Genomic DNA, 25,733 nt, shown 5'->3' with positions numbered 1-25,733 from the left:
GTCTTTCGAGAGGGGTCTATTGCGAGATAGCGGCCAATCTCGAAGTGTTCAACTGATGATTGCACTTCGATAGCAACGTACTGCTTGAAGTGGTTACCTCTAGGAGACAAAGGCAAGAAAGGCATTGAAACAATTATTTTTTGTTTTTCCTAGAATACACATCCGGATAAAACTAAAACGATCCTTAAATACAAAAGATAGTGTTAAAGCTTTTTTTCTTTTTCTATCCCACACGCGAGCTTTCGCTTGAGAAATCGACGCAAATCACGAGGCAATAAGAAAACATATTGATCTTTTCTAACTTACGCTAAATGCCGTTTGCAACGAACTTAAAATGCATATATGCCAAAAAAAAATTTTTTTTTTTCTGTTTTTTTGACGTTTTGGGGTGTGAATCCGTCATTGTATTGTCTGGACCCAATTTCCAATCTGCGTGCCCGCTGATGCATTAATTGTACTCTATACAGCGCGGGCCAAGCACATACCATCTAGAAGAGAAGGCCCGCGCGTGACGTCATCGCTTGTGGGTCCCGACCCGCCCCAAGCGGCAAACACGCTGAAGCTCAAAGAGAGACAGGCGCGTCCGTCTTGGTGTCCCCGCGTGCTAGCGTCGCGCTCGTTATGAGAGCTAGGCGGCGCTGCATGTATCCACCGGTGACATGGAGGTAGGAAGCTTCAGGAGGCGACATGAGGCCACCAGAAGTGAGGAGGGACACGTCTTCGACGATGACCAAAACCACGAGACGCTATTGGGCGAAAAGACGAGAACTCTCCTTTTCGTCCAAAAGCGTCTCTTGGTTTGGGTCATCTATGGGGCGTGTCCTTCCTCACTTCTCGTTTAACCTCTGGCGGTCTCATGTCGCCTTCTGAAGCTTCCTGCCTCCATGACTCGGGATGATATTGAGTTCAAGTTGTTGGGTTCCAAGTTCACATCGATTGTACCGAGAACAGCTGAGTCTTCGCGCCTTGTTTGCTCTACACACGGGAAACACCCGATGCGTCGTGCGACCGATGCGGAGGTCGTTTGACGTGCATGTGTATCCTGCTTTAGTAGCCTGAACTGTGCCTATTTATGAAGTAGTACGGCAGACTACACGCTTATTGCCAATAGCAAAATACTCAGCGGAAATTATGAATGCCGTGATAAGTATGCGCCAGTGCACACATTCATTTGGTTTCACAGCGCAACTTATATCTTCACGCACGTTCCTCCGTTTAGCTGGTAACAGCAAATTAAGTAGGTGTCATGAGCACAAGCAATCGGCACAGATCATTGTTCTGCGATTTGGCGACAACGGCTTCCTGGACTTCCATTGGCACGGCATGTCCGAATGCACACTGTCGTGTGGGAACTTGTGAAAGACAACTCCCGGGCTGGTCAACTGGTAGTTCGAGCAAGCAGCAACACAACATCGTGAGCCTATGGATCTTTCGCCAGGCATCGCAGCAAGGCATCGGAGATGCGGACCGCGCTCGTATCGTAAGCAAAACGACGTTCTAAAACTACAACAGCTGCGAGGCGAAACAGGCTGCTCCCAGCTCTCATCTCCAAGAAGCGCGACGGGCAGCGCAAACTAGCGCATCCGTGTTACGGTGATCACGTGGGCACCGTTGAGCCAACACCGGGAGGAGAAACTCAAGACGTCATCGCTCAATTTCACTCTGAGGAGTAAAAACAAAGAAAACGCGAGAATGACGTAGACATGACTCTGACGTAGTGACTCAATGTTGGCTGCTCCAACTCCGTCGCATTGACTGCGCTGACGATTGCGCCGCCTCAAGTCGCACGCTAGAGTTAGCAGATTTCGGCGACTTGGATCATTTGAAAGCTTGCTGGCCAGTTTATTAAATATATAGACGGAATTAGATCGTGATATTTGACATACAGCCTTCCTAGATGATACTGAAGAGGGCTGCATAGTTTTCTCAATACCAAAAATGAAGAATACCCAAAATGAGTACCCCTTTAAAGGGGTACTCCGCCGAAAGCAAAAGGTCGCAGGTCAAGCGGGCAGTCTAAAAATGGACTACGCCGCGCATTTGTTTCGTGCTGCTGCGCGGGTACTCGAGCGAGCTTTTTGACACCATGAAACTACTCGCAATCAGTTGGGAACAAAGTCTGCAGTCCCAAAGTGAACCCCTGCCTTCCACTGACGTCACTTCATTGTTGCCAGTAGAGACTTTCACTTTGAAAAACACGGCGAGGACCAAAATTGTAAATTCAATAACTTCGCGAAAAACATTTAGTTTGGCCGAATATTTGGGCAACTATTTCAGCGATGTTTGCTGGTGTGTTTAGCAAATTTTCAGGCAAATCGGGGAGTATGAAGAAAACGCCAGAGTACCCTTTTATGACTAAACCGCTCTGAACACAGAAGTGGTCACTGGGCTTACCTTTTCATTACCTTTCCACTTTTTTTTAGCACCATACAGCAACATAACTAAAAAAAAAATATATATATATATATTTTGTACAACCCCATAGACAATTACTTATCAATTCTAAGCATGGCTGCAATCTGTCTCCAAAATGAACCAAACACTCTTGCAACTCCAGAAGCAGAGTGACATTTCTTGAAATATGTGGAACTGCACTTGTGATCTGTCTCTCTGTATACTCATATCCTCTTTCCAGACACAAATTCAGTTGTGCCCTTCATATATATTAATTTAGTACGTTTTCTAAAAATAATACGCAAAAAGACAATGAAGTGTAAACCTATATTCCCTCTTGACAGGCAATGCAAAAGTCAAATAAATATATAAATATGAAACAAAACACTTAAGAAATTTCACTGCATGGCACGCACAATGTTCACATCAGGTCACAGCCCAATGAAACTGAGCCACAACATGTACAAAAAGTCCAACCCTCCACCCCCAAACCCCCCACCCCCCAAAATAGTATTTTTTTTAAGGCATGAAATGCTTTTAAACACTAGCCCCCAGTCCCAACATTTCGTTTGCCTGTCCACCTGTACATTTTCTGCTAAATTTAGCGGGAAAATGAATGTCACGTGACCTGACGTCACCTGATCTATACTTTTACATATATGTTGATGCCACGTGACCTATACTACACGAAACTATATATGTAGTCTTCTAAACAAATTAAAACAATTGTTTCTTAAATACTGCATTTCATGCAGCATAGAACTTTAAAGGTAAAGGTCCCTGCCAATTTTTTCAATGTCAAAATAGACTATGGATGATCAAATAACCAGCCTCCACCCAAGAGTAGCGGTATGGACCAGATGCCAATGTTTCAGAACTATATATTCGGTCTCTCCCTATGATGTACCGCAATGGACGCCACAAACAATGTTAGCCAATCCAGTGGATCATGTGTGACACGTGACGCCCTCCAAGTTTTGGATTGACTACAGTGGCTTGTAACATCCGTTGCAGTTCCGTTGCTCTTATTAAAAGGTTACAAGCGATTTTCGGAAATTTGTTAATGGGTAAGAGGTGGTTGACGAAACCCACGAATAGATGGAAAGGAATGGTGTCAACTACCGGGAACATGCCCCACTTTCATATTGAAAGTTTCAGAACATCAGTTATAGCTTTTGAATAAAACAACGGTTAAATCTGGAGGTTTGGCACCTGGTCCAGACCACTAGCACTATATTTGGGTGGAGACTGAGCATTTGGCAGTGCATAGTTCATTTTTGCACTCGAAAAACACTGTAAATTTGTCTCGGGGACACGCCGTAGAAGAAAGACGTCGGACATAACGAGTTAAGGCACCGAGTTGTCCAAATAATTTCTTTGCACCCAATCAGTTGTCGTCGTCGTCAAGTTCTGCGTCCTCGGAGGAACTGCCACTGATGCCGTCTTCAAAGGTGCTCGCTTGCATGGGGAGAAACTGTTTGGCCCTGTCCACTGCCAAGAAGGCGAGGCTGCTCGGATGTGGCAAGGAGAACCGACCCGCAGGCAAGGTCACAATGCTTTCGGCACGTTCCTTTAGGACTTCTCTGGTCGGGAAAGGCTCGCGGGGATCACAGGTCACGCCCTCACCACCCCTGGGATCGTCCTTTCTTGCGGCGCCTCTGTCTGGCGCGGCTGTATCGGCGAGGAGTCTGTTTTGGTGTGGTTCGGGAAGGGCGCCTCCCAGCGCGTCTGTCTCGAGCGGGCATTCGTTGTCGGGGACGACGAACCCCAACTTGTCGAAGTGCTCGCCTTCGACGCCGCTCCGTGCGAGTGCGTTCTTCTCGCGCTCTTGGTGCTCTTTAGCCTTGACAACGAGGACGCTCCTGAGCTCCTTGAACATGACTGCCGATGCCTCCCTCTGCTTTACGGACGACTGCAAGCGAGATGAGCTTCATTGAAAAGGGGACTAGGATCTGTGGCCGAGTGCGTTAGCACACCGCAGCTAGGAGCATGTAGAGCAAAAGCTCTCGCTGCACTATCCGGGGATCCGGGGTTCAATCCCTACCGCAGCCTGGTTTTGGTCTGGATGAGCATCGTATTGATGTGTACTCGTGTAATCATTACAGCGTGGTGTTATGAGAATATTTGAAATTTCGAATAGTAGTTTTGAATAATACACTATTCGATATTTGCTGCGAGATGAACTGCGATATTAATATTTTTTCGAAGTGTTGATTGCGGCAGGTTAGCCCCGTTGAGCGTGCTTCTTACCGAGCACGGATGCACTGTGGAGAAGCAACGCGCACAGAAGCGAGCTCCGCCGGGGTCACTCTTCCACAGTGCGACGGTGCTTGGTAAGAAGCGCACTCAACGGGGCAACCGCCGCGATCAATGCTTGAAGAAGTTTCGCAATTGCGTGCTCCGGAGAAAAGCACACTTTCAAAGCTGGATGATGCACACATGCGCCTGGGGTATTTAAAAAGAAACGGAATATTTTGCTAACGTTGATATCTACACTGCAATGAAATTTTCAAAATTAAACTGTGACTCTTATGCAAGAGTATTTATTAAGCAAAGATGCCTGACAACTCGCACTCGTGATTCATGATCCTTTTTTATTTTTCAAATTTGAGATTGAAGAGGGAATATTTGTATATACGGTAGTAAGATTTGTAAATCCACTCAATTAGCTATAGCTGGGCATCCCTATAGGTTTAATTTTATGTAAAATCCGTCGTTCACCTGCAATCCGAAGGCATTCTGAGGTCACAGTCCACAAATACAGTTAGATATTTGGCTTATCAATGGACAAGTGGAAGCTTGGGAGCAACCTTCATGAGTTTAGCGCAGTTTTCGTTTAAAGGCCAATGTACACTTTACGTTTTCCACTTTTGCCCGCCTTCTCCATTCCTAAATCCTCTCCACTTCTCAACCTTCCCGTTCTTGGCAAACTTCACAGCTTAGGAGAGGGGAGCACAAAGAGGATTATCTTCCCTGCAGAAAACCTAGATTGTATGTCGGCTTTTAAGCACAGTACAACAGTAGAGAAAGGATTGGAGAAACACTGACTGGGGCTGACTAACTTGCAGCTATCTAAACAAAGTTACAACAGAATTACTCTCTACTGTCTGAGATAGGGTCAATGTTTTGGGACATTTTGGCAATGCATCATTGGTGGATTACGTATAGTCCTATGAGTTGGCATGATGATAACAGTCCTAACATGTTAAGAGCTTAGCATGTTGGAAAGTACATGTTATCCTTGTGTTTTTGCCAGGCTCATTTTCTTTCACCAAGTATGAAAAAGAAGCCCCTTGCTCAGGTAGACCTCTTTTTGCTTAAAACAATCTCTTGGTTAAGTCTCTCTGCTTGCATTTCACCGCACTGCTGCAGTGAAATAGACAAAGCATGCAGATTACCCAGCACTTCATGACTGATGTGAAAAAAAAAACAAAAAAAACACAGTTGAGGAACCACTTTAGGCACCTTTTCTGCATTAGGTGACCTGGGAAAGCATAATTCAGTATTGATGACTAAATTCCTTACTTGACGATGTTCATACTAACGAGCCATGACCCCTTCAATTTTGTGAGCACACACATCTTGTCATCTAGTGTTGAAAACTTCCAATTACATTTTCTGTAGTTTTCTTCTTCTTTTTATAATATTGTACTTGGCATTAACTGTAATGCAACACTGTCAAGGCTGGGAAGTTTCTACAGAACTCCGAGCAAAAGCCGCACCACCTGTACTTGATTTCATTCACGGCATACAGTGGTGCAAATGCTACTAATGCGAGCGTGTGTGTGGCTTCTATGACACCTCATTCACACCCAAGCATGTGCAAATGACGTGCAAGATGAAGTCACATGCTTCCATGGCAGTATGGGGCTGCATAACTGTTTGAAAATATGCCGAGTATGTAGGTTTCTCGTTGCACAACCGATTAATTTGTTTATTGCACCTGTTGTCGCTCATTCAGTTTATTCTACAGCATCCCAAAAGACTGCCCCTTATATTTTTCATGTTTATCTCTTCACCATAGGTGGGCTTTCGTTTGGGGCCTTACAATGCGGTATTTCTACTGCAAAGTCACGTTATGTGACAAGCTTTTGTACCTCGACTGACGGCACATGTAAAGAAAACAAGCCCCGATTTCATAACAATAAACCTCACAGGCAATCTGCACTTTCTGCATCCGTCGTCGATATACTACGATGCTTTTAGGGCTAATTTTTTTCCATAAGACTAGACATACTCCACTTCACCACATGTGCGAGCATGACAGAAGCTGCAAAAGCAAGCTCCGCACCTTGAGCGTGCCTAGAGTGCAAGCTCGTGCTACAGTCACTGACAGAATGAAGACGGCAGGGTTTGTCTTTGACTTTGAGCGTGCGCTTAAGGTGCAAAAGATGCCGAAGCGCTGTGGAAGAGGTAGCAAACTCAAGCTAGAAGCGGAGCCCAGCCGTTGTCACCTTGTCAGTGACTAGAGTAGCTTCGGCTCCACCCTCACCTGTTGCAAAGCGGAGTATAGTAAATTCATGATATGATTATTGTAATAGAAAACTTCCCCTCACTTTATTATCCTGGTTGAAGTCATCGTCAGGTTCAGCTTCACTCACGTCTGGTTTCTCCGCGAGCAGTGCTTCAAAAACCTAAAAGAAAAATTAGAAATGACGGCATCGAACTGTTCAAATTAACTTTAGTCAATTGTAGGTTGCCACATCAACATAAATCGCCCCAGATCTTTCTTACATACGGCAACCTAATTGTTCAAGATGCAGTTTACTATCTCTTTCCGAATAATGAACCATGTATAGAAAAAACAGGGCTGAGCAGCTAAAGAAAGAGATGGCTTTAAATATAATGAGATGCCCACTGAAGAGGGATTGAACGAGATGCATTTAAGTGGAAGACAGCCACCATGCCGCTAGGCAGTTACGCATGGTGAAGTGCAATCTGTCCTCTTTTTGCACACGTTTCCGGTTTGGGCCATTGGTCCAATGACAAAGAAATAAGACCAAACTAAAGGCTTCACCGCAGCGGGTCTGTAAATAAAGCTGCATGCGTGGCGGCATAATTCCAGAGACCATCAACGGGCGAGTGGCAGTACGTTTCATAGAGACCAAGTTGAATCTAGAGTTTTCACGTTGTGTACGGCAAAACTTAAATAATTTGCCATCAAAACAGGTCTTAATAAGTTGGAAATAATTATTTATTTTAATTTCCCTCGGCATACTTAGACAGCACCATCCGTGGAATATGCCTTCACTAGGGCACAACAAATTAATGACAAGCACACTAGGCAGAAAACCAAGCAGTAATTTCTCAACACCCTGCAAACGAACAGGCAGCATGCGAGCAAAGAAAGTGCCACAAATGCTATAGAGAAATCTGGTTTACCTCATCCACTATGACAGGAGAATCCTGTTCGGTGATCGTCAAGACGGAAACAGCACTTTGAGACTCTGCAGAAGGCACAACAACTGGGTTTTCCTTTGGAGGGGTTCGTCCTAGAAGAGAAGTGGAGGAGTCGAGCAGTGTGCTACAAACACAATGCCTCGGTTTTTTACTAGTGCCAAGCGCTTCTCAATTGCTATCTTCCGTGCAGTAAGAAAAATGTGCGATCTAGCGAGTGAAAGTGCAGCAGATAAAAATTCCTAAGTGTTGGGCATTGTACAGAAAAACTACCTCTCTTTCCTCGCCACATTCCTATTGACCCTTACATGGTTGCTCGGTGTGCCCCTGTGTTAGGGAACCTTCGACCCCTTTCCTCACTCACAAACTGGTAATCGGAGCTGTTAGATCGCTCCAACATGTTCGTCTCCTTCGGTTCAATTGAACAAGCTTCTGGCATCCAAATAGTTTCAACACATGATGATAACTGGGCGTACCATCAAGAAAAATACCCAACTGTGCTAAACTAGATAGATAGAAAGTCATTTGTATGTTTTTGTACAGACAACATAGAAGGTGTTGCCACCTGTACACATTGCCTATGCGGCCGGTTGAAGTAAACAATGAAAATGATGTGAAGCTTGTTGGCTTGATGCGTGCGGAATGTTGATGATGATGGGATGGTGAAGAGGGTTGAGGGAGAGGTGGGTGAAGTTTGATGAGGTACGTGAGACATTCGTGGGTGCTAGTTTAGAGGTGTTTGGCCGCTGCCTTGCAGAGCTGTGTCACCTCGTCCCTATTCGTAACAGGCAGGCTGGTGATGGCATCAGGCAGGGACATCGGATGTCTCACACCCCGGAGGAGATGCGAGTTGTCGGGCCATCGGGTCAGCGTGAAGAGAGGGTCAACGTGTCCGGTCCGTTCGTTGCACCGGGGTACAGAGCAAGGGTAGTCGCCCTGTGGGACCCCAGGGCCAATCACTTGAGCCAGAAACCCTAGGGTGGCTACATCACGCCGGTAGGACAGTGTGCTCCACTTGGCTGCTCTTAAGAGCAGCCAAGCGGAGGTACGACATTAGATGCCGTAAGCTGCTTGCTGCTGGACAGTCTCCAGTGTTGCTTGGGCCGAGGCTTCCTGTGGCGACCAGCGGCAAGCAATACTCTAATAGGGGCAGGACCAGCGCAGTCTACAGCTGCGTGAGCACAGCAGATCCCAGACCCTTACTAATAGTTTGCACAAATCCCAGCAACCGTCGTGCACGTGAGGCAACGGAGTGGACATGTGCAGTGAAGCTGAGTTTACTGTCGAGGGTGACACCCAGCAGAGTTATCTCTTTTCGTTCAACCAGAATTCCATTAACAGTTAAAATTGTGGTCTACTTTGTCGAAGTCTTCGGTGAAGTCGAGCTGCACCAGGTGGCACGGTATGGAGTTGTCCAGACTGTCACTGATTTGGTGAACAGTAGTGATCAGGGCAGTCTCACAGTATTGACCAAGGCAAAAGCCATGTTGCGCTGGAGACAGAAGAGTGTGGTTACGTATTTGTGTAGGGCATAGTTTAGCACTCGTGCCATTGTACGGCAGACGACTTATGTCGTGGAGATTGGTCAGTAGGATCCTGGTTTGTCTGCTGGGGAACCATTTCCTTTATAGATCGGTGTGACATAGGCTTGCTTCCATAGGGTAGGGATGCACCCAGTGTCCAGGGGCTGTTGGAACAGTCGAGCCAGTAATGGGGCTAGTTGTTGACCACTTGCTTTAAGGAGCACAGAGTGGGTGCCGTCGGCACCGGGCGACTGTGACGGATTTAGTTGGGTGAGAGCTGCTTGACCTCGATGGTGGGGATACTAGTTAAACAGGGTGAGGTGGCCAGCTGCGATGATGATGGGTAGGTTTCTGGTTGCAATGAGGGGCTGCTGGGTGGTGTCTATGCTGCAGCGAAATGTATACCTAAAAAGCTCTGCAGTTTCCAAGTCGCGTAGAGCCTTGCCATCCTGGAATATGTTTAAACCAGACATGTTCTGCTTGTTGTGTCTTGCAAAGGCCCAAAATATCTTTGGATGCCTTATGACCTGCTGTGCCATGTTCAAAGCGTAGTCCTGGTGCGTCTGTCTGATGTGTTTCTTCGGGCGTCTCTGTAGGGTGCGGGCTGCCTGAAATGTAATGAGGCAGTTAGTTCTCTTTGCTTGTGCGAACAGCCGACGCTTTCATTGGGCCTGGAGCAGTATCCTCCTTCGTTACCCATGATGCTCAGAATTAGTTTCAGCTTTTTCTGGAAGGGATGCACTCAGCTTCAATGGCATACATGATCGAGCCATATGTCATACGGGTCTTCGTGGTTGTCTTAAAACACCGTGCCCCAAGGGGCAAAGTGTATACGTAAGTGAGTTGAGGTGGCTCATATCTAATCTTGCAAAGTTATGGAGGCATCTGGCATGGGTTCCTGATTTAGGCAAATGATAATATGTGGTTGTAATTAATGCTTTGTGGCCAGAGCCTGTGAGGCTCGGTTCCATGAAACAATTTGAGCTGAGTGCAGGATTACAGACGAACATGAGGTCACGGAAAGAAGCTGGATTACTGCTGGTGCTGTGGCTTCGTTCGCTGCACACTTGGGTAAGTCCGAGTGTTTCCATGTGGTCGAGAGAACAGCGTCAGATGGTCCAGTGGGCACGAAAGCACTTGCGTCTGACCAGTCAATATGCGCATTGAAGTTTCCAACCGCCAGCACGTTGGAGTACTTCCGTTTTGAAAGGGTAATGGAGGATAGTGACAACAGTAACAAATCATAGCTTTCTGTTGTCTTGCTGAGGGGGGGGGGGTGCGACACATGGATGTAGAAGTCTCTGTTTTGCATGAAGGTCAACGAAAATGGCCTCGAGGTTATCCCAGCCCAGGTTGTGTCTTCCAGTGCATGTAATTGATGACAGTACGGCAACGAGGACTCCACCTTTAAATCTGTTACGATCTTGCCGGTAAACTCTGAACCGTGCTAGGTCAATGAGGTGGCTGTCATAAATGGAGTTGTCCAGCCAAGCCTCGCATAAGGCAAATATGGTGTTTGGGCGGGACTCAGTGAGCACTTAAAACTCCAGCATTTTGTTTTTGACGGACTTGAGGTTGGAGAACCAGATGGATGTTCTCCTTTTTTCCGTAGTACTGGGGGCTCTTGGCCTGTCCCCAGAGGTGGTGGGTGACGCGATCAGTGTTAGTGCAGGCTGGTTCGGTGTTTGGGACAAAATGCTGGAGATGGGCGCCGGACTGGCGCTGGCCGCTGGAGCAGGCCTTCAGCACTGGCTGTCCGGGGGTGAAAAGAGGCCATCGTCGAAGGGGGGCAGTGTGCAGACACCGCAGTACTATTCGGTGGGCGAGGCAGCGAGTCGCCTTGCCAGAAAAAGCTTCGCACCAAAATTTGGAGGTTTGAGCATGTGACAAAGGTTGAGAAATCAAAGCATAAAAAGTGTAGTAACCAGCGGAAGATGGCGCCACCTCTCTCTCTGTGATGCCGCGGTTTGAACACGAGCGTGAAGCGCGCGACATAAAGATTATTCGTTCGAATCTCCATGCTGGCGGATACGTGTTGCTTCCTACATGGTGGCAGCGATTTAAGCCCAATTGGTTTGTAGCGGTTCAAGAAAACAAAGCAACGCTGGACAAAAGGCCTGGAGAAGGTGGCGACCGCGAAGAATGCCGAAGTGAGCGAACAGCGACCACCATGACGAGCCTACTGCCGCCGCCAAAACCAACCGCTAGACCTGGCAAACGAACCTTGGAACGCATGGAAGAAGTGGCTAATGGAATTCGAGCTGTTTGCAGTAGCAACGCACCTGATGGACCAACCTGACAAGGTGCAAGCAGCAACACTTCTCATCTGCATCGGAGAAGAAGGTAGGTGAATTTACACTACCTTCACATTCAATGACGAGAAAGACAAAGGGAAATTAGAAGTCCTGAAGAATAAGTTTGCGGTGCACATGAAGCCAGCGATCAACCTCACACACCACGAATTCATCTTTGGGAAAAGATACTAAAAAGAAGGTGAGAAATTTGATGAGTGGTTGATGGAACTGAGGGTGCTTGTGTGCAACTGCGAGTACGGTGACATCGAAGAATGTATGCTAAGAAGCCGAATAATACTCGGAATGAAAGACCGACAGTTGCAGCAGAAATTGATTAACGACAATCCTACCTTTGACGAAGTCCTGGAGATATGCCAAACGAGGGAACGAACTGAAGAACAGCTAAACGAAATCCACGGAAAGGACGAGCAACACGAGGACCCACTGGCAGTAAAGGTGCTCAGAAGAGCGGACCAATCCACGTGCCACTGTTGTGGCTTCATTCATCGCGCGAGCACGTGCCCAGCTACTGGAAAACAGTGCCTTGGTTGTGGCGAGCTAGGCCATTTTGTAAAATGCTGCAAGAGCGGGACCCAGACATCAGACAGCTGTCAGCGACGTCGGTCGAAAAAATGACGAAAATTTGATCCCAAAGTATGACAAGTAGAGCGTGAGGATACGAACGACAGCGATAAAGATTATCTGCTGTGCCATTTAACCATAGATAATATAGAGAAAGAAGACCGATGGAGCGAGACAGTCACAATAGAAAAAGATAGCGTAAGCTGCAAGCTCGACACCGGGGCTAATTGCTCAGTCATCCCAGAAAGACTGCTTCATTTAATATCAAACAAGAAAGTCCGGAAGTGCGACACCACACTGTCATTGTTTTTTGGTCACAAGAGAAAAGCATGTGGGAGAACGACACTAACAGTGTCGAATGGAGCCAGAACGGTCCTGGAAAAGTTCTTTGTGGTCAAGAAAGAGGTATCGGTGACGTTGGAAGGAGAACTGAGTGAAAAACTTGGAATGATTAAGCGTCTGGCTTCAGTGTCAAGAGAACATGAAGACACAAATGCAGCAGGTACAAATCTTTGCGACCCTGCCGGATCATACAAAGACGTTTTCTGCGGACTGGGAAAAGTCAAGGGATTTGTGTACAACATGAAGGTGAAGCCAGGTTCACAAGGCGTCGTTCACCCAGCCAGGAAAGTGCCTGTGGCACTGCAAGAAAAGGTCAAGTGTGAACTTCAAAGAATGAAGAACCAGGGAGTTGTGACGAAAGTAAAAAAGCCGACAGAATGGGCCAGTTTCATGGTAGTTGTCGCAAAGAAGGACAAAGTGCACATCTGCATGGACCCAGTTGACTTGAATCGAGCCCTGAGGAGAGAACACTACCCGATGACGATAATGGATGACATTGCTGTTCGAATTGCGGGAGTGGAAGTGTTCTCAGCGCTAGACGCGTCCCCAGAATTCTGGCAGATCGAACTTGATGAAGAGAGTTCAAAGTTGTGCACTATGAGTACTCCGTATGGAAGGTACAGGTTTAAGAAAATGCCTTTCGGAATAAGCACAGCACCTGAAGTTTTTCAGCGTGTCATGAACGAAGTACTAGATGGACTCACCGGAACAGCAGTCGTGATGGACGACATATTGGTGTGGGGAAAGACCCATCAGGAACATGACGAGAATCTTCGACACTTGCTCCAACGCTGCCGAGAGGTGAATCTACGACTTAACCCAAAGAAGATTCAATTTGCCAAAACAAAAGTCCGCTACCTCAGACAAGTGCTGACTGGTGATGGAGTAGCTGCTGACCAAGAGAGAATCAAAGCCATACTGGAGGTCAAAGAACAAAACGATCGCAAGGAACTTCGAACATTTCTCGAAATGATCACCTACTTGTCGAGCTTCATACCACGACTTTCCAAGCGTGCTGCACCACTACGACAACTGCTGAAGAAAGAGACTACATGGATATTTTGGGGGCGCTCGCGCGCTCAAGCGGGAGGGGGGCGTGAAAGCACCGCACATCCCGCTATAAGAGTCAGGCCAACTCTGCCCAGCGGCAGTCGCTGCTGAAAACCCGAAAGGTAATAAAAGCTTGTCTTGTTGTACTGGATTCCGGGTGTCGTACCTCCCTACGGGCAGCAGCAAGGCCAAACCGCTGCAATATGGACGGAAGATCAGCAAAAAAATTTCGAAGACCTGCGAGACGCTTTAACGAAGGCACCAGTGCTGGCTTACTACACGGCAGAAAAGCCGATCACGCTGTCAGTCGACGCAAGCCAATACGGCGTAGGGGCCGTTATCACCCAAGACGGAAGACCAATAGCGTACTCATCAAGATCTTTGACAGCCGCACTGATGAAATGTGTGCAGATCGAGAAAGAGATGCTGGCCATCGTTCATGGTCGCAGCAAGTTCCCCCATTACATATTCGGCCAACCAAACATAACAGTAGAATCCGATCACAAGCCGTTACAAGCGATTTTCATGAAACTGTTGCATCAGTGCCCGATGACACTGCAGTGGATGAAGATGGCTCTCCAAAGATACTCATTGGAAGTGAAATTCATACCTGGAAAAGAACTGCAGCTAGCGGACGCACTGTGGCGCTTTCCCATGAAGGAAACAGTGCAAGAAGAAGAAGAGAAATTTCAAGTCAACGCACTTGAGTACATATCTGTCACACAAGATAGGCTGAATGAAATAAGAGACGCAACTGCAGCCGATACGCAGATGCGACTACTGACAGAGCATGCACAGACGTTATGGCCCGAGCACAAAGATCACGTTCCTCAACTCGGAAGGCCATTCTGGTCCTACAAAGAGGAGATTCACGAGGAAGACGGCCTTGTGCTACACTCCAACAAGATAATAATACCAACGGCCATCAGATCCAAGATTCTCAACTTACTCCACACGGCACACGCAGACAAAAACAAAATGAAAAAAAGAGCCCGAGAAATTTTGTTCTGGCCTGGAATCAACGCTGACATTGAATGCGAACATGACAAATGCAGCAAATGCGAGAAGTACAAATCAAGAAACGTCAAGACGCCACTCCTGAGCCGCGCACTGCCATCGCTTCCTTGGCAGTTTGTCGGGACCAATTTATTCACCCATGAGGGAAAAGACTACATAATCCTGGTGGATTTTTACTACTTTTATTTTGAGGTAGAAGAAATGAACTGCACCACAGCTTCCAAAATAAAAGAGTTCTGCCATAAAGTATTCGCAACATATGGACTGCCACTGAAAATTATAAGCGACAATGGCCCACTATTTGGGAGCCAGGAGTTCAAGCAGTTCCTGGAAAACCTTAACGTAGAACAAGTTACGTCAAGCCCCTACCACGCTTGATCGAAAGGCATGGCTAAACGAGCCGTGAGGCAGGCCAAACAACTCTTGCGAAAGAGTGCGAACAGTGAAGAGTTTTACTGCTCCCTCCTTGAGTGGCGCATTACTCCACGAGATGATGTCCTCCAATCACCAGTACAGAAACTGATGAGCCGACACACAAGGACACTGTTACCTGCGCGATCGGAACATTACCTGTCCGCTGTTGTGCCACCCAAGGCTGTCACACGTCGTCTCACAGAAATAAGGCGGCAACAAAAGGCGAACTACGACAGAAACTCGAGAATGCACCCAGACACTGACACGGGTTCTACAGTCACCTCTACAACACCCTGCGGTGCACATGGTCACCTGCCATAGTCGTAGGACATCCAGAGCCGAGGTCCTAGAACATTCTAACCCCAGAAGGTCAAGTACGCCGAAGAACCCATGAACACTTACGACCAGCGACAGATTCTTGACAAGAACTGACCTCCACGGGGAAAGATACGGCCGGCACGAAACTGAGTCCCAGTGACTTTAACCGGAGTCAGCCTCAGCCGGGACCGCAGCCGCGAAGAGGAACAAGAGAAAGAAGCTTGCCACCACAGCGATACCCCAACCATGTTGATGGTGACGCTCTATGCTGACTTCTCCAGAGAAGAGAGATGTAGTAACCAGCGAGAGATGGCGCCACCTTTCTCTGTGTGATGCCGCGGTCTGAACACGAGCGCGGGCCGCGCGACATAAAAATCATTTGTTCAAATCTCCATGCTGGCTGATGCGTGTTGCTCTCTACAGTGTGGGAAACACGTGTTTCCCGTCTCCCTATCTAGGCCTAGCACACGCAAGCCGTGGGAGCGTTATGGCGACGTCAACCCGGACACGGGGGTAAGGCCGCGTTCCTCGAAGAGGGCGTGTCTTCCCTCGCCCTTTTGGGTGAAAGTGCCTCCGGCGCACCCTTCAGAAATGATTGTGGACGCGGCCCATCTGCGGGATAAGCCACACTACCTACCCCGGGCGCGTACACTTTCCGCTGGCTAGATAAGCGGCCCGCGAACGGCGGCCGGGACTCTTGTCGGGGAAGGCTCTAGGCCATGGAGCCTCGTTCTTTTTGGAGCTTTCCCCTTTCCACGAATCTGCCTAATGCGGCAGCGTGGGATGGTTATTGAACCATAACGCGACAGCGCCGACATTTTTTCGTTCCTTTCTTTTATTAGTTTTGCCGACGGGCACAGTGTGGTGGCACAGGAGCCGAACAAACCCGCTTCTTCAGTATCTTTGTGTTTTGGAGTGAATCCTCTCCTCGGAGTCCATGGCAGCCTCCGGACGGCAGTGCTGTTAAGTTTTTTTGGGCGAAGTCGCCAGGACGCGGCCCAAAAGTCGCTAGTTTTAGCGAAAAGTCGCTGAGTGGTGATGATGATGATGACCTTTTTTGGATTTTTTTTATTGTATAATACGTAAAGGTTTTTTTCTTTTTTTTTTTTTCAAACATTTTTTTTCTTTTTTTTTGTGACGAGACAAGTGAGTAGTTGGAGTCGGCCGTCCCATTCCCAAGGGACTCGCCAACACCTTGAGTGACTCAAGGCGTTGGCGAGAAGATCCTGGTCCATGAACAAAACAGCGGAAGGCTGTTCTGCTTCATCCTTATCGAACAAAACCCTCGCTTTAATTTTTCTTTTTTTTTTTCGGCAGTTACAAAGGATTTTTTTTTAACACTTGATAATCCCTGAAAAATGGAAGGGTTCTAAAGTGCTTCGAGGTCGGAGAACGTCACCTCACCTACAACAGGATGAATAAAAATGAGTGACATCCAGAGCTGTTCCCTGGAAGCCACCGGAGAGCTATCGGACTGACATATCCCCCCCCCCCCCCCCCCCCCCACGTAGCTTTAGTAACAACAATTTACATAACTGGAAAAAAAAAGTCCCCAAAAAAGTCGCTAAGACTCCAAAAACACAAAATTGTCGTTAGGACGACTGAAAACACTCTAAATTTAGCGACTTTCTCGCCAAGTTAACACCACTGCCGGACGGACCCTGCCGTAGCAGTCATCAACATTGAGCTACGGGGTGGGATCGACCTCGTGGTGCAGTAAGGCAAGTCGAATCCCACAACAGAAAGCTTGAAAAACACTTAAGGGAGCATAAGGAAGCATGCATCCCCTACCTCCCCTACTAGGGCAGCTGATGCATGGAAAACTATGATTGCTTTGTCATGCATATCACAGGATCATACTCCGGGGTAAAAAAAAGAGGAAACACGCAAGCTGGAAGATTAACAGTTGCCAGAGGTTTTGGAGTCGTTCTCTGACAACTCGGGTTATCTGAATGCTCTCAAAATAACTTTGAAAGGAAAAAAAACACCTCCTTTCTAACAAGGCTAGTGTTATTGATGTCTTTGGGAAGCGCTTTCCTGAACATCACAGTCATAAGATGACAAGTGCAACATCTGCATCCCAGATGACGCCCTTTCAGGGAAAGAACACTGGCTGCGGAAGGAGCGGCGATGTACGCAGCAGCGCGAATGGGTCCGTAACCGCCGCAAAGCTGCTGTCGCCTCGACTTCCACTGCGTCGAGCGCTTCAGATTCCCTCGCCAAAGAAGAGCACATCGCTCGCCTGGAAAGCCGCCGCCGAGAACAGAACCAGGGATGTAAAGGGTGCCGTCGGGCCAACGCCACGGACAACGATCATGCCACGAAGGCCAAGCGCAAGCGCGAGGCACGGCGACGACTGCACTTCACGCCGGCTGAACAGTTCCCGGGCGCAACGGCGATGTTAAGGAGGGAGTTCATGGCCGGATTACCCATTTGGCGTCACGTGCGCCGTGTGCGACCTAATCTCGGTCGCCGGAGACGTATCTATGATCGGCGGCATGTCAGACGAGAAGAAGTGGGAAACGAGCGTGTGCACGTTGCGGCATTGTATCGAGTACAGCTCCGCTGGTCTTCCATCTTCACGAGAGTGAAAAGGCTGAATGTTTTTTTCATTGATAATTGTAAGAAAATAAATCTAAACATCGCAAAATGTATGACAAAAAAAAAAAGGTACTCCCACACTATGGATTGAACCCGTACCCGCTGCGTGTGAAGCGGTCGTCTTTCCACTAAGCTACTGGGAGAATTCTGTCGTTCGTAGTAACGCAGCCGGTCGACTGTAGGTCGGAAAGTTTGCTGCCGATTTCCCTTCAGCAAAGGCACTCCCAACTCGAAGTCGGGCAGCACCATGCATTGGCCACATTCGCACCTAGTAGGGATGGGCAGCATCTCAAATACAAATATTTGAAATACGTATTTCAAATACGTTGTGTATTTTGCGTTTGTATTTAATTACAAATTGGGTAATGTATTTGACATGTGTATTTAAGTACTAAAATGTGGGTATTTCAAATACAATTGTAATTAAATACAATTTTGTGGGCAAAAATACAGCCCTCAAATTTATTGTCACTGTCCAGAGCAGAAAGAAAACTACGTTCTGCACCGAATGCAGTGTCTCTCAATCAAGCACAAGCGTTTACTGACTTTGTGATTACGGTGCTAGTCCAGGGCAAGAATAGTGACGAAATCGACGTTCACAGGCAGACTGGCTAAATAAGTGCCTGTGACAACTTGTGATGCTTTCCAGCCTGATTTCCATCCATATCTTTGCCTGGAACATTCTAAATGCGCGGGTCGTCCAGATTTTCGTAACTGGTGCGAGTTGCAACAATAAAAAATTCGCTAGCTAGTGCTGGGCGTCTTGGTCGTCTCGGTTCTTTGTTGGTCTATACCAAAATGTAATCCACAAAAAAAGCTGCTTGAAGCTCTGTACTTTCTTCACCTATTACGTCCAAGCTGGTTCCATTTTTTTGTGATTATATTTCGATTACGTTACTAGAGTCTGGCACACTAACTCCCGAGTGTGCGATGCAAAATTAAAATGAGATACCCAGAAACCCGTTGCAGGTGCCCTGAAGTCGCTGACGTAAATTTTGAGGAATGTATTTGGAAAAGCATTTGGAGGAGACCAAATACATTTGGTTGTATTCGTATCTTGTACTTAAATGCTTTTTTGGAAATGTAATTGGATTTGTAATTAAATACATTTTTGACGAAGTATTTTGTATTTGTATTTCGATACATATTTGCATGTATTTTGCCCATCCCTGGCACCTAGTAAAGAAATCGTACGTGTGCATATTCAACTCGAAGTATGCACTTCATGCTTGACGTTTGCGCGAGCGATGTCTTCAGCCACGAGAAGGGACGACGGCTCGGCGACGTCATCGTGCAATCGGCTTGGTAGTCGGGCGTGTCGTACGGGGTAAATACCAATTCTTTTGATCGGTCCAAAATTTCTCTTTCGAAGGAAGACAGAATTCACCGGTACCGTAAACGACAGTTCTAAAGTAGAGGTCCCACGCCCGTCGTCCACTGCCATCCGCGAGTCCCACGATATGCGAAATGACGCCATGTTGAGAATTACCAGTGAACACATAGAATGCTTCCGGTTGTCTGTGCAACCTTTTTTTATTTTTTTTTTTTCAAACAACGTATTCACAGCCTTTTGGAACCCACAAAAAATGGGTTTCATAATTTTTTCTATTTTTAATACAGTCGACTCTCATTAATTCAAACTTGCGGATAATTCAAACTAAGATGCAGGTCTTATCCTATGCCTCTTTATGGAAGGCAACTCCCGGTAATTCAAACTTTGCTTTATTCAAACAAATATTCGGTCCCCTTTAAAACTGAATTAGCGAGATTCGACTGTATTGATCGTGTGCCTTCAACGACCCACGACTTTGATTACATTTGGTGGTCATGTCTAAAACTTAGAAAACGGCCCGTGACCACAAAAAAGAGAGTGAGTGCGACTCAAACTGGCCAGTTCTCGATCGGCGGTTTTCAGGCGGAAAGAAACCAAATTTCAAGCCGCAAATTCTGTTCTGGGTAGTTGGGCTCTCATATGTCATGTACAACTTAAAACCTCGGCGAACATAAATACCCTGTCAGTGTCCCTTTAAACATAAATGTCCATAAACACTATTATCTCTTCCTTTTCAGCTTAACAAACGAATTGTATAGAATGCTCAAAATTTCAGACTCTTACAATTTTGTGCAAACGTGAAGTATCACGAACCTGCCTGCTTGTCCAGTAAGAGTGCAGCCTCCTCCAAGCAGCTGCTACTTGATCCCACTTCTGCCTTGACTTCTGCCAGGAGGCAGCTTATCTGAGACTCAATGGCCTCCAGCTTGGTCTCTTCCCCAAGAGACTCTGTGATGGTTTCCACTGCTTGAACCCTAAGAGACAAAATAATGCCTGAGATTAGTTGACATTTTGAGTGTAAACAAGAATATGTTTCTTTCCTTTACAAGTGGCCGACTTTTTCCAAGGTTAGCGAAACAAAGTGAACTATTGGCCCAGTTCAACATTACAAAACAAAAAGGTTTTTGTGCAGTCAAAGTGCACCCTTAATTTGTTCCGAGACTGTTTCAAAAGCCACTTCATTAAAGCCTTTAGGCTGCCTGGAACCAAAGCTTATCAACACAATGAGATGTGCAAATGCAGCAGCCCAGCTTCGTTGGCATAAGAATTTTCGCTCCCCAATGTTTATTTTTTTGTGTGAAAGCAATTGTGGATTCACTTATTTTGGACACTACGGAGAGACACATACCATATTGATGTGGGTAATTGCTCCTCTGTTTATGAACAAAGCCTGCGCATCTACATTCCCGATGAACGTGCCGACAGACAATTAATGCAATCAACAGGAACTTCCGGAACAGAGATAACACCCTGACACAAAAATGCTATCTGTGCAGATCACAATTTCGCAGAGAATCACTTTCTCGGTCTCATTATTTGCTATTTTTCTTATGTCTCCCAAGACATTTAGAGTTCTTTTTGCCGCAAAAATAAACTATGCATTGCTGACAGTGCAGTCTTTTCCCAAATGCAGCGCTAGTGGTTTGGACCAGATGCCACAGTTTCGGAGCTTGTCGTTATTTAAAGGCCCGTTCGCACACTTGCGACCTCTTAGGATCGAGTGCCTTGGAACCCCTTGTTATCTCTTACGACGAGAGGACACACTGGCGCTATCTATTGGGTAGCAGTGTAAACTTGGCGGTCCGGCATAATTTCTATTTCTCTCGCGCATTATAGTTTCTTTCTTAGCTCGAAAAACTTTTGTCAACGTTATAAACTAGACTTTCTCATAGGTATTACGCACATTTAACCTCCGAAATCCCGCAAAACATTTCCTCTTCCCTTCGCCCCTGAGCTGACAGTGCAGTGCAACGAGCTAAGCACTTGCCCCACCAATGAACCGCCTCCCTTTCATCACCTGACCAAAAACTTTCTCTCTGCGACGGTATGGGTGGGCGCGTGATCACGTGGCAAAAGTAAAACTTACGACTGGTCCAACGAGTAAGTAGCTTCTACCGAACTGTCAAATTAGGGGTTGAACCGAATGTACACTACAGCCAGCAGCTGGAGGAAATTGATTGGATGTACTTCTCGGGCCAACCACGACATTCTTTATTTTTTATTTGCCTCGTCCAAGCCTGATCCTTTCAAAGATGCGTGTGCTTATGAGAGGTCACATGTACAGGAAGAAACTGAGACTGACAATATTGTTTATCTTAACATTATTACATTTCTTTTGATGCTTCGCGTCCTGTACATGAGTGAGCATGCATGCAAGCCTTCGTGTATGTGCAACGCTTTCAAGTTGCCTCAAATTGATTTGCAGATTTTGCCACTTTTGCCCTTGTATTGACAGACCATGGAAGAACAAAAAAAAGAAATGAGTCAGAAAATATTTGAAGTAGATATAAAAGAATTCGAAAATAATTGACCTGAAGTAAACGAACTCGCCAAGACCAGGTGCTGATAGCACCGAGAGGCCATCTAGTGAAGAGATGACGAGAACCAGGCTGACCAGGCGCGGAACAGAACTTCAGACTTGCATGGAGGTAGGCGGAAGATGCAAAAAAAGCACTTCTCCTCCAAGTAAGACCCCCCGCCCCAACCCCACCCCCGAACCAAAAACAAGCAAAAAAAACAACCAAACGCAATTTAAAAAACGTTCAGCCTTTCCAATCTCATGAAGAAGGAACACCAGTGGAGCTGTACTCGATACACTGTGTGCTTCTTCTTCGTCGTCGCCTGTTTTTCGCGCTGTTTCCTACGATGAATTCCCACCAGTGGGGGGCGGCCAACTATCTATTCTTCTGTTATAGCTAAAAAAGTTGCCGCCATCTACGAGCGACGGTGGAAACCATACTGGTTGTGTGCTTGCCGCCGACGCTTATAGATGGCGGTAGCTGTTCAGGTAGGTTTGTGTCAACATACACGGACACGATCCTGGGGAGCCTAGCCCTTAACAGCTCCGCTGTAAAAATATTGACACAATATTTACAGAAAGTGTTATTGAAAAAAAAGCGTAGCCTTCGTACATACACGACTAAATAAGAAAACACTTTAAAAAGCAAGATGTCTCTCTGTATTCCACAAAACCTACAAATAAAAAAAAAAAGCCATCTGCCTCTTCGACCAACCCTAAACGCACACCTGTTTCTGAAAACACCGCAGTCCCCCGCCAACAGCAGTCACAAGCGACGAATCCCAGGCTCCAGCCCCAAATAGGAAGTTGGTAAAACTAATCGAAGAACAACATTTTTTCCCCTGCGGGTCGGCTTGGAGCGACACTTGATACCGTTTCCTTTTGGCGAACTCGGCATACCGCCCTCTTATTTTAATGCCGAGATGTTTCTGCAGTGTCTTGCTTGTGTGTATTACCGTTTGGTTCTTCATCTTTCTGTTGGCAGAGTCTGCTCGGGCCGCGAGGACACGACGATAACGACCTTCACAGGGAGACCAGGCGCACGAAACTTCCACTTGACATCTTTATGGGCCATTCCTCTTGTAATCTCTCCAAACTCTGCGACCTGCTGAGTGCGCACAAGTTCAAGCATTGCCGGGCTACAGAGCGGTTTTTCTCACTGTCTCAGCTCTCTCTATACTGTGTTTCACCTCACGATGGACCGCAGCAAACCCAGCGAGCTTCCGGAGCCTCCTCGGAAGGGGCGTGATGACCCGTGGTACGCATAGTCAAGTGGCACGTCCACAGCGTTGGACTGACTGGGACAGAGCCTGGGATGGCTCGTAGCGCCCGCCGCGATCCATCATAAGGTGAATGCTCTTTGTTTGGAGCCGGGAGAGAATGCCACCACTCTGACTGCCTGAGCCGCCGTGAACAACTGTTGTGACAACCGTGATCGGAGAAATGTGTGCCAATATAATCACCTGAAAAAGACTGCACTGTGCAAGTTAAGTTTGGTCTTCATTTACTAAAAATAGACGTTTGTTCACAAACAACAAAACAAAACAGGTTTTTGAGAAAACAGAAACGAACTGCGTTAGTTCCTGCAAACAGACCAAAACGAAGGGGCCGAAATGGAGAAGCCTAGGGTACCTCCTCAGCAGGAGTCAAAGTGCTGCAGGAAGGGTAGGCCTACAGCCACCACATCAAGCTGCTGCACAGCGCTTCCCTGCTCCGTGAGTGCGGCCATCGAACAGCCATTTTGCGTGCAGCCAAATCGTCTTTTTGGAGCATTGCAGAGGCTGGCGGCAGTGAGCTGATGACGCTGTTTCTACTCGTTCGTTGTCACTCGCCGAAGAAGCATTTGAAAACCTTATGTAAACGGTGAAAATTGCCTTTGAGAAAAAGTGGAAATTTTTACAAAAGCACTGCACCGCAGGAAAAAAGCACAACTAGTTGAAAGCAAGTTTCGTCAATCTCGCGGTGTGGTCAAAGCTTCCTTGGCACGCCAAGTGCTGTGTCTCTGCGCCTTCGTACGCTTGAACACCGAGAAGAGCTTCAGCTGCCAGCGTGAGCTTCCTACTCTCGACAATGCTTTGGCATCTTGTGCACCTTGAGCGTGCACCTTGAGTCAAAGTACGCCGGAAGTCATGAAGTATGTGCTAAAGGCCAGGCGTCCGAACGACACATCCTGCCGGGCTAGTTCTGTATGTGACTATAACTGGGCTGGTTTTCTGTTTCCCTTCCCCTTTCCTAGGTCCTGCTCACACCGAATCTGGAACGTCCACAATACAGACACATATCAGTGACGTTCTATGAAATAACTTTTCCCCCCCTGCAGCGCCTAACAGTAGCTAATTTTTAGAACCATATTTCAATTGAATGCTAATCAATTCCTAATACAAACATTGAAAGAGATTGAAAATGATGCGAAGGTCGCTTTAATGCTCAATCCCCATACCTTGCTGAACACAAAAAACTGGAGGGATGTCTTGTTTTTGAGTCGTGCCTTAGAGGCTATTTTTGCACATCCGTGCAACCAAAAAGACTTCTACTATCACAGAGCTTCCCTCTCTCAAACCAAGGATGCTGAACTTTGAAACCAAAAGTACAAAACCAGTGCTCTAAGTCCAGCCCACACCCATCCTAATCCCTGAAAGTCTTCGAAGTGAGCCCCTCCCCACGACCTTGTTTTCTGTTGTTTTCCAGGAGCAAAACATACCGCTTCAATGCTGCCCGAAGGTGAAGCACCAGGCTGTGTACGGTCAGCTGGAGCTCCTGTAGATCGCGTCTTACTGGCCTTGAGACTCGAACTTCAGTCTCGTCTTCTGGCACGCAGCTGCTCACGTAGAGCTGGTGGGCGTTGTTGAGCTTCCTCAGCTGCTGCTGGCACTCAAAGTTTGCCTGGTTAACTATTTTGGCTACAGCCACTGCATTGCTGAGCACTGCAATCGCAGAAAAAAAATATGGCTCATTTCTGTACTATCATCTAACATGGTGTCGTACAGTGGACTCGCGATAATTCAAATTTCATACTTCCGGTTAATTCTGTGAGGGATAGCGCTAAACCGAACGGGCCCGTCCCGCGGATGCGCGGGGGGAACGAGAGTAAAGAGGAAGAAGCGGCAGTGAATAGCGAGCGTACGCGGGACTGGCCGCAGGTAACTGGAACGGTTTCGGAAGTGGATACTGTGCATTGATACATAACAAGTGGGGGCTCGTCCGTTGCTTAAAATGAACCAACCGTCGGTGTTCGTGCCACCGGAGCTTCTTCAGGCACTGCTGCAACAAACAGACGGGACACCGCTACAGCGGGAGAAGATCGCGGCCCACGTTCGTGAGCTTTTGTTTGCTACTCCGATACGAGCCACGGAAGAGGGAGCGGCGCCCTTCGTTGCAGCGGCTGTCACTGAGGCCAGCACAACGGATGACCAAGACTCGACACGCCCACGACTGGTCCCCGTTCAGCCCCCGAAATTCATCGGTTTCGGAGATTTGCAGTCGCCAGATGAGTTCCTGGATCACCTGGAGAACTTTTGCCTCGTTCAAGGCGTGAAACTCGAGGACCGGCTTAGGCGGGTCGTACCTGCAGCCCTCCAGGGGAGCGCGAAACTGTGGTTTCGGTTCACAGAGGACTTCGCCGACTGGTCAACGTTTGCTACCACTTTCCGAAAGGAGTTCGCACTCGTCGACGAAAAGAAACGCCTAAAGCAAGAACTGAGGCTTCAAACTCAACACCCGGAGGAGAACCTTAAACAGTTCATCTATGTTATAGCCTCGTACTATGACAGGATCGGCGACGATGTGACTGAGGCCGAAAAAGTCGAGCGGGTGTTGGAGCAAATGCACCCTCAGTTCCAAGACTTCTGTGCAGGTAAGACCTTTGCGAGCCTGAAAGAGCTTGCGCAGGCAGCGGATGGGCTAATGGAAAGAGTATGGCGGCGGGTGCAGTATGTTCCCCCGCCACAGCC

General features: G+C 47.2%; 1 protein-coding gene across 1 annotated transcript in view; it reads right to left on the bottom strand.

The window, feature by feature from the left end:
- Nucleotides 1-2,706: 2,706 nt before the first annotated feature.
- The window catches only part of LOC8023389 (vezatin), a 40,090-nt gene continuing 17,063 nt past the window's right edge, over nt 2,707-25,733 (bottom strand). The window contains exons 9-13 of the mRNA XM_029991891.4: nt 24,485-24,707; nt 20,079-20,239; nt 7,777-7,886; nt 6,951-7,028; nt 2,707-4,306 (exon numbers count right to left, since the gene is read on the bottom strand). Of these exons, the coding sequence (XP_029847751.2) occupies nt 3,782-4,306; nt 6,951-7,028; nt 7,777-7,886; nt 20,079-20,239; nt 24,485-24,707 (1,097 nt within the window). The 3' untranslated portion in view covers nt 2,707-3,781. The remainder of the gene's footprint in view (nt 4,307-6,950; nt 7,029-7,776; nt 7,887-20,078; nt 20,240-24,484; nt 24,708-25,733) is intronic.

This window comes from Ixodes scapularis, unplaced genomic scaffold, assembly GCF_016920785.2.
Source record: "Ixodes scapularis isolate PalLabHiFi unplaced genomic scaffold, ASM1692078v2 PGA_scaffold2__306_contigs__length_199485367, whole genome shotgun sequence".
NCBI lineage: Eukaryota > Metazoa > Arthropoda > Arachnida > Ixodida > Ixodidae > Ixodes > Ixodes scapularis.
This window is presented reverse-complemented; position numbering and strand designations above follow the sequence as displayed.